Here is a 14,147-nt window from a genome sequence, read left to right on the forward strand (position 1 = left end):
CTATGCAGATACTTTTATCGCAAGTCGGAGATCTTCCGCCACAATTCCTCAGGAGAAACTTTCGCCTATCCAGCCATCCCAGCTTCCAGCTTGCCACATTCAACGCACAAGGATTGACAAAATAAATAAATATGAAAATTTACGGCAAAAGTTCGGGCTTATTCCTTTTTATTTTGGCCCTCCTTTACATACGACGGTTATGTGGGTTGTGGCTTTTAACTTTTGCTGCTGAATTTATTGAAAAATCGATTGCGGCATTAAATGCGCCAGACCAAACTGCCTACTGTCGCCCGGAATCCTTTGGCTTTTCGGCAAATCATCCGGGCTTGCAGCTCCCAAACGGGTGCGTGACTCCGTCGAAGTTCACTGCAAATTCCGGGGGCTCTGAAATTTATGCAAAGCGCTCTGTCAGATACTTAAAGTAAACCCAAAGACGCTGCAACTTTTTTTCCACCGCTCATCCGCGTGATGTAAGTTCCTTGGCCTCAGAGGTGAGACGTCCTGCCGCTCCGACGATGGGTAGCAACAGGATTTGCATAAAGTTAAGTTTGAAAAATATGGGGACCCACCGCCCTGGGCAGTGTTCGCGCCTCCGTAAGTGTGTCAGTCGAACCCCCAATGGATTTCATTTGTTCAACAAATCGACAAAGCCTCTAAGTACTTGCCGGCAGACCGACCAAAAAGCTAATAAACAATGTGCAAATTAGGCCACAAATAACCGGTCACATAGGCACTAAACGAAACAAATACCATTCAAAAAATGCAACCCGGCGTCGCGACAAAAAAGCGGTGGAAGCACTCGCAGCCACAATCGAAATAAAAAGCCCCGCGAAATCAAATCAAATATCGCTAATTCTTGCAAAGCTTATTTGCCACAAATTTGGGCAAATTAAAATAATTGCAAGACATTCGCACAAAATCAAATTCTATTTCATTTGATTGCCAATATCTAATTAAATCAGCAAACCGCAAACACAAACAAGCAAGTGCGCAAACACGCAGGCATCTATCTGGTGGCACGAAAATAACAATTAAAATAATTATATTTGCACTGGCTTACATTAATTTGACTCCAGTTTAAAATTAAAACAATGAAACGAAAAATCTGTGGATCTGGGGTTAACCCGGCCGATGCCACGTGTTTGCTTTAAGTTGGAAGGATGTTGCCTACATAATTCAGCGGGCTTGAAGCGGGATCCTTGAATCGGTTAGCCTTGCTTCCACCGCAGCCGACGCACAAAGTTGGTGCCGAAAGCCTCTTATGCCAGAGCCACGGCCCACCCTCTGCATAGCCTCTGCCCTTGGCAGCCATAGCCAGTTTTGTAGTTAAAACTTTAAGTCAACTAAGCGGCTTACCTGCCACACACTCTGATACACCACATGTCACGTGCAACCCCACAAATTCCACTCTCCACCGCTTGCTTAGAACATACGCTTTATTATTATTCTGGGATAATTTTCACTTAACCTATGTACAGTTTAGTTTAGTGTTAGTGTGGTAGTTGTAGCTATAGTTAATTTATGCACTCACTTTGTATACATTTATCAAAAATACAATAATAATTATTTATGGTTATTCTGTACAGTTTTTGAACGCCGCCTCCGACCTCTGCCTTGTCCTGCCCTTCTGACCCGAGTTAAGTTGATTGCCAGCGTCGTTTAGTTATGACTTTTTCATCTCGTTTCGTTATCGGATTACGCCTTAATTATTTACAGGATACGGCTCTGGGAAGCCCTTACATGCTGTACTGATAGCGCACATTGGAGGCCAGCTGGAAAGATTTAGTTATGATATTTATTTATGATATTTTACTAGACTTTATTATTTCATATATTTGTGAAAATTTATGAGAAATTCTGGGTCTTAAGTTTATTGATAAATTATTTTATGAAAAATAAATATATTTTTATTTTCAAATAAGAAATATAGAAAAGTTAAAAACAAATCTTTCAATAGATTTCAATTCAAGATTCCTCCTTACCTCAACGCCCACCAACCGCTCGTCGTACTCGCTGCTGGCCTGCATCGCCAACTTGGCCTGGGAGTGCATAATGGCATCGGACAGGGAGTCCCGCTGATATGTTGAGGAGCCCAGCATCCCGGGCACGCCGCCGGCGGATCCGTTGGACGGCGCCTTCAGGCGGGAGCCTTTGCTGCGGCAAAAGAACTCCACGATGGCCACCACTACGGCCAGGAGGAGGCCTCCGATGAGGATGTAGTAGATCCCGGCCACATTGCTGAGAGAAAGCTCGTTGGGTGTGGATGTCTCCTGACTGTCCAGGTTGAGGGGACACTCGGATTTGTCGTACCACCATTTGTTGCGAATGCTCAGCAGCTCGCCGTTTTCTTTCAGTGTCAGCACGGCCTCATTTAGTCGCTTTCTGAAAGACATAATTTTTAAATAATACATTATTTTAACAACAAGACATTTTTAGATTAAAGTGTGGTAAATATAATCAAAGTGTGATAACCCAGCTCACCTCAATGGCGATCCGATTGGCGTGGCTACGCCGAATCCTTTGGTATCGATATTGCGACCCACTTTCATGGTGTCGCAGGGAGTCCTGGCATTCACGTACTCGTTCTTCGGGGACTCCAACAATAGGGCATACTTTCCCTTGGATGTTCGAACGCGTCGGATACCCTCGTCGTAGGTGTGAACCGACAGATGGGGATTGGCATTCATGTACTCCCACATCTTGTTGTGCAGCCCGATTTGTGAGCGCTGGAATGAATCCTGGCTTTCAGGACAAAGAAAACAAAGGACGCCCGCGTTCGTGCTCACCCTGAAAAAGTCCCAGGTGGAGCCGTGCAGCAGGGTTCCGTACTGCACGTCTGTTTGCATGGCCAAGTCCTCCGGCGACTTGATGGGAGCCACCATTCGCTCCACGGTGAGAAAAGCAGCCAGGTTGGCGGTGTACGAGGATATAAGAATGATGGTGAAGAACCACCACACGGCGGCTGCGATTCTTCCGGCGATGGAGGGAGGTGTCAAATCGCACCCTTGCTGCATGAAGGCGGCCAGGGAGTACCAGAAGGAGTTCAGCAGGCTGAAGTCATTAGGCGGAACAGGAGGCTGCAGGGGCTGCGGTTCGCTGAGGGTGGCGCCCCCGATGATGCCTGGCGGTTGCTGGGCTGTGGCATCGGGCTGCGGTCGTCGCACGATGCGCCACTCATACGGCGGAAAGCGCGTCACAAAGTACAGGACAATACTAACGCCCACATAGCTGAGGATAACACTCATCTGGAAATACACACGCACCCATCACACTCGATGGCCCAGAGCTATTGGTTTCGGAAACTTACCCAAATTTCCTGGGACAGTGGGTTCAGGAAACTAAATACTCCTGGAGTCTGCTTCACAGGCTTCTTGATCATAATTGAGATGCCCAAAGTCATGAATGGCTTGCTGAAATCAATCACCCTCTCTCGCTCGGCTGTGATGGTCAGAGGTCCGATGGCCAGGTCGGCCTCCTTGCGCACCAGTTCGCCCACCATGCCATCCCAGCCCCCAGGAGCGTACTGATTCTCGGCTCCGTAGTTGCCGTCTTGCACCAGACGAAGCTCATCTGTGGGAAAGTGGGTTTAAGTTTTGGGTTAAGGAATTAAAACAAGCTCCTTGTTTGACTAATTTAACCAGATTCAGATGTATTCATTGCTAATTCTGACACAACAACGGTTTCAACTCACATTTGATTCCCAATTGGGCAGCCAACTTGTCGGCGAGGTCTTTGCAGTAGCCCTCGAAGCGCTCGTTGCCCACCAACTCCTCACCGAAGGACTGCCGGTGCATCAGATAGGGCTTCTCGAGGACACTGCTTACAATGTATGTGTGATTCCGGGCGTAGTCCCCGGTGCTGGCCGACACGGATCGGGACGATGCAGCATAGCTGCGGCTATTGAGCGGCAGGAGCCCCACATCGTCGCGCCATTCGGCCACCTGCTGCAGGGTGCTGTTCACGGACATCTCCACCACGTGCAAGGTGTAGTTGATGCGGCGACCGTCCTCGTCGAAGCGGATCTCTCCCGACAACCCATCGATTTCAACCTGGCACATAAAGAACATTCCACAATTGGTGACTGCACTTAACAAAAGCGATAAAAGCATTCCTTGAAACTAAGGCAACACTGCGTATGAGCGATATTAATCGAAGGCTTAATTTAATGACATTCAAGATATTTTAATTTATGGCTTCCCTTGGACAAAATGAAGCCGGACGATGGGATATCCCTGTCACTCACCTTGCGCAGCACTCGGGAGATTTTCTCGCCCTGCTCCCAGGGGGTCACCCAGCCCTTGCTCGTGTTGCAGTCCAGCAGGGCACTGGATTCGTTGGTTCCGGTGGCGGAGGAGGACGACCCACCGCCGTGACTGCGGCGCTGCAGATGATTGGAACGGAACTGATCCGGCTTCTTGCGCAAAATGCGATTGAAGGCTTCGACGAGGACGAAAACCGCATCGTACATCAGGGCGGCCTGGGCCTGCAAAAACCAGTGATGGAGGTTCAAAAGGGGATCAGGGAGTTAGCTGGTAGTGCAGGCCAAAAACAAATCAATGTCGCTGAGCAATTTACCGAAATAGCCGGCAAGCCGTTGGCTCCCACTGAGTTCTGGCTTTGACCGTTGGGCTCCAAGCGCTTCCGGCTGTCGTGGAAATCACGCACAGCCCTCCGGTTGGAGTCGACAATGCGAAAGCCGGTGATGTTGATGGCCCCGAACTCTACCACATCAGTGGGCCAGTGGTTGTCCATGACCTGCGACAAGGAAAATCATATTTATCTAACTTTTAGCAGAAACAGCTAATAAAAACCAAAAACAAGAATATCCAAAACGGAAGCCAGCTATAATAGGTTATTAAAACCTACTGGGGGGCTTGGAACACTCACCAAGCCGCTGAGCAGGTAATGATAGGTGCGGCGGCCCAGCTTGATGTCCCGCACATGCTGGATGATGATCTCTTTGGCCATTTCCGCCGGGCAGTCGAGCACTATGCGCTTTTTGCTGAAACGGCCCAAATCCTCCAGCGTGTGCAAAAACTCAATGGCCATCGTTACGTTGGCGATGCGTTTCACCATTTGCACACGGAATGTTTCATTTCCGGGCTTCAGTTCTTGATAGATTTGCTGCAGCCGTAGTAAGCCTGTCGGGCACCCAAAGCGATTGTCGGTCAGTTGAACAAGAGAGTGCTCCTGATCCGGGAGCAGGAGTAGGAGCAGAAGCAGAAGCGGGAGCGGGAGCTGGTGGTGCAGTTTGTGGTTGTGTTGTGCTGGTGATTTCTGTATGGTGGTTTTTGGTATGCTGTGTGTGTGGTGTGGGGGTGGCGGGCCATAAAAAACAATCTGATAATGCAGTCAGCTGAGGAGCAGCTTTGGGTTTCATGATAATGCCTGCAATCTATAAACAATTTCCAACTTGAATGAATTTACTCGAATAGATTTATCTCTCGCAGGAAACATGTGTCATTTAATCATATTCCCGGGTCTCTTTTTTGCCCGCATATCCCACACTGAAGCTCCACTCCGTCTTTCAATCTCGCCTGCCTTCGAAATCCCTCTCAAGCCACAAGGACCAAACCAAAAAAATACATTTTCACACGCCATTTGTTGCACGTCCAATATGCCCCTCAATGTTCCCGTTGTTGTTGTCATTGATTTGCTGCCTGCATTGATTCGCTGGATTCCCAAAAAAAAAGTAAACATTCGCACACACATATACAAAATCGACAAAAAAACAAACAGAAAACCGAGAAAACAAACCCACAACCGGCAGGGCCGGGAAGGGCGGCCGGGACAGTAAACACTCGCGTGAAAAAGCGGAAACGGAAGTGCACAGACAATTGAAGTACTTTTTTGTGGTGTGCTGGTAACATTTCAATAAATAGCAGCCCGAACCCCAGCGAACCGAAGCCAAAACAAAAAATTGGAAATCTCTGAATGCGTGTCCCGTATTGGGGGGCTGCTGTTTTATTGAATGTTTCCTATGTACGCGAAGGATCGCTGGTGTATTGCTTTTGCGCCGGCACTCTTGTATTCATGAATGCGCCAAAAAATATGCTACCAATTTGTCGCCGTGTGCAGCAGCTTCGGCTCCGCCACTCCCCTAGCTCTCAGCCTCCAGCCCCAGCAAGAGTGATAACAAGGCACAAAAAGGCCAACCCCGCTGGAGGGGGAAAGGGGCAGAACTGAACAAAGCAATAACAACAAACTGCTGACAGCAGCATTAAAATATAAAGTCCCGCTGTGGCGCTGCCTCTCGTTAACAATGTAAGCGCCCAGAGTCGAAGTCGGCCAAAAAATCGGCATCGGAGTGGGGCATCGGAGCAGGATGCTGAAGGATGCTACTGCTTCTGCTTCTGCTTCTGCTGCTGCGGCATTTCCTTTTCCTGCAACGAATGCCAGCGGCAACAATGTCGGCCTACTTTCGGCGCCGAGGCAAATATTAAAAAATGGCCCCGAAAAAGAAGGAAAATAATAATAATGTTAAGGCTGGCAAGAGCCAGAAGCCAGAAATGCCAGAAACTCACTGAAGGCAGCAGTTGCATAAAGTCATAAATTTTATTTCACACAGAGTCATTAACACATGACACTCACACACTCGCAACGGCACACACACAACGGCGTGTGAACTCATTATAAAGGAGACAGAGCGGGAGGGGCGAGCAGCGAACAATGGCGAGGAAAAAATCACTGCGGCGTATACGTAATATTACGTATACGTCTACGTAGCCATATGAGATTTTTACCAAGCTCCAAGACCCACTCTCCCCCTCCCCAATTGCTCGGTGTGTGTGTGTCTCTGCCTCATCTGATGTCTTCATCTTTGGCCGTAATTGTTGCCGTCGTCGTATTGTCCCACGTAGACGGCAGGAAATTGCTTTGAAATAAATTTCAATACAACAAAAAGCAAAAGGCTGCCTAAGACCACTAACCATACAGCATATAGACAACCCATTTCATACAACGAAAATGGACGCAAAAATTTCTTGCGACAGGCCCCAGCAGGCCCCAGAGCGGATTTCTTACGCTCTCATACGCTCATGGTTCGTTCATCTTACGCTCATTCTCTCATTAAATGTTTTCTGTTTCTCAGTCTCTAAACGGAGCGCGATGAAGAAGGTTGGCCTGCGCTTGGTTGATCTTCGTATGTATGCGTGTCACACATTCACATACATGGGTGTATGTGTGCGTGCGATTTCGTTTCGAAGCCAGCGCACAAAATTTTGATTTTTCTTACTTTTCAGGCTTGCTACCCTAACAAAATTCGGGTATTCGTTATTTGATGAAATGACGAAAGAAATTATATTATTTTTTATATTCTATTTTTTATTATTTCAGCATACATTTTTAATTTATTTAGGAATAAGATTGAGTGTTAGTAGTAAAATGTTTTCTGTATATATATTTTTACGAATCATTAAAAATCAATATACTGAGAATATGTCAGAGTATATTTCGGTCGGAGTCACTTAAACAAATTCGAGCGGCGACTTTTTAAAGTTCCAAAATATATAAGGAAATTATTAAATTAACGACAATAATTTAATTAAATCTCACAATAACCCAAAATAATAACAAGTGCCTGAAAAATTGTAAACAAAAAAGGTAAACAAGTCCATGAGCTGTTTTCGGTTCTTCACCCTCCCCTAAAAATCATTCCATCGTTAGAGTAGGCATGCACAAGCCTCTTGCAAAACAACAAAAACTTAAAAGCAATCGGCGTTTTAAGTGACTCCGACTGAAATATACTCTGACATATTCTCAGTATATATATTTTTAATGATTCGTAAAAATATATATACAGAAAATATTTTACTACTAACACTCAATCTTATTCCTAAATAAATTAAAAATGTATGCTGAAATAATAAAAAATAGAATATAAAAAATAATATAATTTCTTTCGTCATTTCATCAAATAACGAATACCCGAATTTTGTTAGGGTAGCAAGCCTGAAAAGTAAGAAAAATCAAAATTTTGTGCGCTGGCTTCGAAACGAAATCGCACGAACACATACACCCATGTATGTGAATGTGTGACACGCATACATACGAAGATCAACCAAGCGCAGGCCAACCTTCTTCATCGCGCTCCGTTTAGAGACTGAGAAACAGAAAACATTTAATGAGAGAATGAGCGTAAGATGAACGAACCATGAGCGTATGAGAGCGTAAGAAATCCGCTCTGGGGCCTGCTGGGGCCTGTCGCAAGAAATTTTTGCGTCCATTTTCGTTGTATGAAATGGGTTGTCTATATGCTGTATGGTTAGTGCTAAGACCCAGCCACACAAACGCACAAAGAGCGGGGTAAGCCCGGCCATACATATGTGTGCGCCACCGGGGATGTGTGTGCGTGTCCTTCTCCTGGCTGCTTAAGCCCGTTGAGGAGCCACTCGAAAGAGCACACTTGGCAGCACTTGAGCCCGCTGTCTGTCGAGCTCTCCCCCCATTTTCCCCATTTTTTTTTTACTTAGTAGAGCCCCCGCTCGACGCTCTTTGTGCCGCTTATTTAATTACATATTAGCAGAAATGAAAAGGCACGGGCCGGAGAACGAGCCCGAGCCCGAGGTCGTGGGATTAAAAAGGGCCACATCATAGAGCTGCCAGATGGTTAATATATGAACGTATGTCTGTTTGTGTGCACACTGTACAGTAAAGTCAAACTAAAAAAATAGCTTTCCATAAAACAGAGAGGTGATTGTACCCTTTTTCAATTAAATTTTAAAGTTTATGCCTTTACGAGTCCTGATTAAAACTGCATATGTTGGAAGCTGGCAAATCCCATTTATTTTGAACAGTAACTCCCCCCGGCTCTCGGCCAGGACCCTTTCAACTGACACACTTAATCCCCAGATGAAACACTGCCATAACCGCTACTTAAATCCACTCCCACTCTCCAATCGACGCCTTATTTGTTTACGGCAATGAAAGTCAAATGAAATGAAATCGAAACACAAAGCAACCAAATGGGCAAACAAACAAGGCCGGGAGAGATAATGTTTGGATGAATGTTTCGGGGGGGATGAGGGGGGCGAGGGATGTTTATATGAAAACTCACCATCGTGCGAGTCGTAGAGATAAATAATGCTCTGCCAGCCGTAGTACTGGATGGTATCAATAATCGCCTGATGATAATCCGGACGCATGCTGATAGCGAAATCCAGGAGGCCCGACGACGGGGTGAGCACCTAGAAGTATGCAAAAACCAGAAACCGGAGGCAGTCCCATGAACTGGCTGTAACAATGTAATGTGCACGCTACATGAAGCAATAATAAAATGAAACGCGTTTCCGCTTTGCGCCCCGCCAGCGACACACATGTAACTCTATAACTGGGGGGTAGGACAGTGGCAGTGGCAGGGACAGAGGCAGGGAGCGAAGCGGGACAACGACGCCAACAAGCAGATACATCCAGTGAGATACACAATGATAGTCCCTTCCGTTTAGCTTCACATAAGCATACACAATTCAAAATCGGGCACAGTTTTTAATAAAATTATAATATTTTGAGCTAAAATAATACTTAAAGAGATTAACTAGCATACTAATATAGTTTGTACTTTTATTATAAATATTAAAAAAAATAAAAATATATCTCAGTGTAAAGGATCTGCCCGGAGGAGCACGCAAATGCGCAGTCCGTGTGTGTACTCTGGAGCCTTGCCTGCTGGATGCCTGGAATCGGAGTCAGAGTCGAAGAGGATGCCTTCGCCTCCGATGTAGTCCCTGCTCCTGCCACTGCCACTGCCTGTGGCCTCGTCGCCATATCTTGATTTATAGTGATTGAAATAAAAGAGGCCAAGAGCGTGTCATAAATTTTTTCGCTCTCAGTGTAGGAGTCACTGCTCGCTTCTCGTTTGGCATTGTCTTCTGCCTGGCGGAGCGGTTTGGGTTTTTGTTTCGCAAGTGACAACAACACTCCACCACAACAACATGAACTGTTGTCCCAGCGGTTGTCTGCCTTGTTCTTATTGTTGTTGTTGTTGGTAGTAAATTTTCTTCAAATTACAATTATTATGATTTGTGCTTTGGCTTTGATTTAGTGCAGGAGGGGGTCTGAGGGCCCAGCGAACACCCAATTGGGTACTGGCTGAACTGTGAACTGTGAACTGGCAACGACACCCACTGCTCCACTTTGTGCAATGACTTCATTTTCCCAAAAAAAAAGGAATAAGACTTGGCTTTTACCGAAGGGGCCAAAAGCCATGGCAATTCTGGTGAGGTTATGAACCCCGATTTGATGTTCTTCTTAATCGAATGTTGGCTGCCATGATATTAATCTTCATAAAAATTTAAACACTTCGGGATTTAAGTAGGATATATCATACTTCTACGGACCTATAGACATCCTGCTACTTCTTTTTAGACACAATAGAAAGCCCCTATTTATTGTTTCTGATTCATTTATTAGACGACTCCATTAAACAGCCAAGTACATAATTAAATATTGACTGGGGCTCCCTTTGTTGCATCACCCTTTGGCCGGGCTTCATTATCGCATAACTAAGTTAACTGAACCCACCATCACACCATCACTGGGGGCGGTGATACCCCTCCCATCGCTCAGACCGAAGCCACAAAATGTAAATAATTGCGCACAGCGACACTGAAATCAATTACATATGACGCTTTTTTCGCTACTCCCCGGGCTCTCAGCTCGGAAGTGAAGCGGGGAAGTGGGACTTACCTTCTCGGGGAACCAGGGCGTCACAAACGGCATTTGGAACGTATTCGAGTAGGAGTGCAATGTGTCAAAGGAGTCCGGCGACACGGCGCCCAGCATTGAGTAGACTCCGCGCGAGAATTGATTGCAAACTGGAGGTTACAGTAATAAATTCGATTTGTGTTTTTTTTTTCTTTGTCGTTACGTAGGATAGTGGGTGGAAAATTGATGGTGGTGCGGGTAGTGCTGGGAAAATGGAAAATGGAGACAGTGTCTAGGTCGGGAGCAGAGTGCGCACAATTAAATTGCAGCTTTGAGTGCGGAGTGGAGACGGTAAAGTAAAACCAATTTTCAATAAAAAATGCGCATAATTAATGGGAGCCATGTATTGTGTAATGGTTTTTCCAGTTTTTTTCCTAATGGGGGAGGGGAATGGTGATTGGGGACCAGGGGGCGTGAAACAAAACACATACTCAGGCGAGATAATTTGAATGCATCCGCCGTATTGATGACGTCGACGTACGCCTGCAGCTCGAAGCGACGCGAGCTCACATTCAGGTTGTGATTGAGCATTGCATATTTAAAGGCTGATTGCACATCATCTGTGCCCTGCTCGAAGATCGCACCTGCGGGAGGAAATAGAAGCAGGAGAAACGGTGAAAAAAATGTGAAAGTCAGGTGGATGTGGAGTGGGTATATGGTAGATGGGGAGCTCGGGCGAATATTTTTGCTTCGTTAAATATTTAGGCGGCTTTTGACACGGTCCTGTTAATATTAAACGAAAAAGCGCACAGAGTAAATATGTACACAAATGATAGCATAATGTCACACCCACACACCACTCACAGACGCCTACACACCCAGGTATCCACAGACATCCAAGTAAGCCGCCCCGACAAGCAACAACAAAGAGCGCAAACGAAGTGTTGATGCAGCAATTTTGCGCTGCGCTTTTGCATGGCAGCTGAACACCCGAACACCAGAACAGCCAGCACCAGGACCTGCCCCAACACCAGCCAGGATTCGAGTGCAAGCCAGTCAGCATGACTGTCACATTAGCAGCCACCAAGCAGATATATAAGCGGGCAGGTGTGGCAGGAAGGTGGCTGCGAGTGCAGAGGGCCAAAATGACTGCAGGTGCAATGACTGAAGCGCCATCGTGTAATAAAAATAAGGTGGCACAAAGTGAATGGCACGAAATAAAATGTGGTGCAACTGGGCGGGTTGCGGGGTCCAGCCGTGCCTTTCGCCACCAGGCCAGTAAGTACACGAATTGGGAATTTAATATTTAATTCAAGAATCTTGAAGCATAACTTTTGAGAGGGCTCTAAGTTCCATTTTCCCAACTAAATTTCAACAAAAATAAATGCTCTTCATTGAAACTTCTAAACTATGTCACAATATCGAGTACAAAGCGGCCCAAATAACTTTGTTTTTCAAATTAAATTTCCACAGAAACTGTAAGTAAATCGATTAGTTGTGTAGGAAGCCAGAGGGAAGTAATACAAGAAAGATCAACAAGCTCCGGAGGAAGCACAATATTGGAGATGAAAGAATTTCATAACTCGACAAACAAAGTACTTTAAGGAAATTTAAAATTGGTCTTACTAATACTCGGAATACTTGGAAGCTAAGGTCCTTAAAATAAAATTTAACAACCATGTTAATTATGAAAAAAATTTCATAATAAATTATAATAAATAATTCCCGAACCTATCCTACCTAAGCTAACTCCAAACTGTGAAGTAAAAACCTAATAAACCAAACACTTCATTATTTTTTATTTAAAACTTATACCATGAAATATTTTATCTGATAATAAAATCAACTTCCATTAAATTTAATAACAAATCTAAACACCACCCAAAATCTCAGTAAAAAATCGACACAAGTCCTAAAAATCAAGTTTAGTGCCCGGCTCTGGCCAAGTGAGGACAGGTCAGGGATAATCTTCAGGCATCAGCCATACCCGATTTCCCCGACGAGCCATGGGGCGAAATCCATTCCGGGAATCGGCCAACACACACACTCACCCACTTGCACACACACTTTGGAGACACAAGAGCACAACAGGAGGAGCGTTAACGGCAGCCGAGGAGCACATTGTGGCCAAATCCCAGCTACAAGTGCAGTGGCAGTGACAATTTCTGCTGCATCCTGCGGCACAAGGATGCTTTCCCCGATCCGGCCCGCACGCCCTCCGCCAGCTTCTGGCTCCTGGCGACGCTTTTGAGACTCACCTAATGGTATTTTCTCGGTTAACGATGCCGCTTGCTGCTGCTGCTGGGCTGCGCTGAATTCCAGGCAGCATATTAAATGTAAATATGCCAAGAATTTTAGCCTCGAATGCATTTTTGCTTGTAGTCGGTTGTAACAGTTCCTCCGAGTTTCTTTCACTGTGGGGTTCGAGTACGTTTGTGGGTTAAATTGCTTGGGCCATCACTGGTATCGTGTTTTTGTTAAATTCACACTCCATTTATGTTTTTAGTTTCACAACTGTTTTATTGCTTTATCTATTCTTTCCGATATATCCTTGAGATATCTCCGATTTTGATTTCCATTTGAACACTGGGAACTGCTTGAACTGTTTGGGTTTTCACGTTTGTGTCTCACTTTAATGCCACTGGCTTTAACTTCGGGTGGCCCATCAACTGGGAGCTGCTGCCTCTGCCTCGCCGAGAAAAAGGACTTTCATCCGCTCACTTCAACCAAACGGGCACGCGTTGTAATCAGCACTAAACCCAAAAGGCTCGGCCTAAGAAGTGTGCCTTTACACACAGGACCCGAGACCTAAGCCGATGCTCCCTGGCACTCAGCGACACGGCGACAAAGCGACAATCGGTGCTCTGCGTTACTGGGGGATGCCCAGTCACATGGGAGAGGCCATCCTTGGGATGCTGTGCTCTTTGTACTAAAAACCAGGCTCTCTTGCGTCTGCAAAGCGCCGGAACTGGGAGAGCTTAAGAGAGCGCTTGGCCAGGGTGAAAATAAGCCACGGATGCTGTAACTGACCTACTGCATTCTGGCCCACCCCGCCCACCAATCCCCACTGCAAGTGGGTGATGTTGTTGCTGTTACTGGTTAAATGTTTGTTTACGTTATGCCTGCGTTTTTGGCTGCATAATTGATAACAACAGCTTGCCGGAGCAGTCGCTGGGGGGCGTGTGTCGCCTCGTAACTCTCGCTAATTTCGGCCTTTTTTATTCCCCCTTGCGATCTTTTTTTTTGGTAATTACTAATGATTTGGACGAACAATCCTTTTAACAAATCTCATTACGTTGTCAATTACGCGCCATTACCAAGAACGAGGCTCAGACTGCCGGCGCTCTGAAATCTCATTAACAGGCTTTAATTTTCAAAACAAACTTAAGTGCGCCAGCGACGAAGGAACTCATCCAGCGGCACTTTCACGAGTTCTCGTCCTCCAAGCTGGCCACGCCCACTGGGCTCCATATTGTCGAGGTCTCGCGGCGTACGATTTCATCATA

At 45.9% G+C, this 14,147-nt stretch overlaps 1 protein-coding gene across 1 annotated transcript; it reads right to left on the minus strand.

Annotated features, from left to right (window-relative positions):
- Positions 1–1,428: 1,428 nt before the first annotated feature.
- On the minus strand, positions 1,429–13,383 carry GluRIA (Glutamate receptor IA). The gene is made up of 13 exons (XM_017239856.3): positions 12,900–13,383; positions 11,133–11,285; positions 10,684–10,811; positions 9,056–9,185; positions 4,888–5,141; positions 4,576–4,755; positions 4,244–4,483; positions 3,692–4,049; positions 3,308–3,570; positions 2,787–3,245; positions 2,482–2,726; positions 1,983–2,382; positions 1,429–1,772 (listed from the first exon to the last, which is right to left on the minus strand). Exons 1-13 carry the CDS (start codon positions 13,009–13,011, stop codon positions 1,737–1,739), a joined length of 2,958 nt encoding a protein of 985 aa, XP_017095345.2. The 5' UTR covers positions 13,012–13,383; the 3' UTR covers positions 1,429–1,736.
- Between the last annotated feature and the right edge of the window lie 764 nt (positions 13,384–14,147).

This window comes from Drosophila bipectinata, chromosome 3L (assembly GCF_030179905.1).
Source record: "Drosophila bipectinata strain 14024-0381.07 chromosome 3L, DbipHiC1v2, whole genome shotgun sequence".
In the NCBI taxonomy this organism is placed as follows: domain Eukaryota; kingdom Metazoa; phylum Arthropoda; class Insecta; order Diptera; family Drosophilidae; genus Drosophila; species Drosophila bipectinata.

Bases quoted from the DNA above. Each gene is read 5' to 3' on its own strand.
- GluRIA (XM_017239856.3), bottom strand. From the start codon at position 13,011: ATGCATTCGAGGCTAAAATTCTTGGCATATTTACATTTAATATGCTGC. The intron at 4,050-4,243 runs GTGAGTGACAGG...TTTATGTGCCAG, and splicing joins TCTCCCGAGTGCTGCGCAAG to GTTGAAATCGATGGGTTGTC. The intron at 2,727-2,786 runs GTGAGCACGAAC...GATTCATTCCAG, and splicing joins CCACCTGGGACTTTTTCAGG to CGCTCACAAATCGGGCTGCA.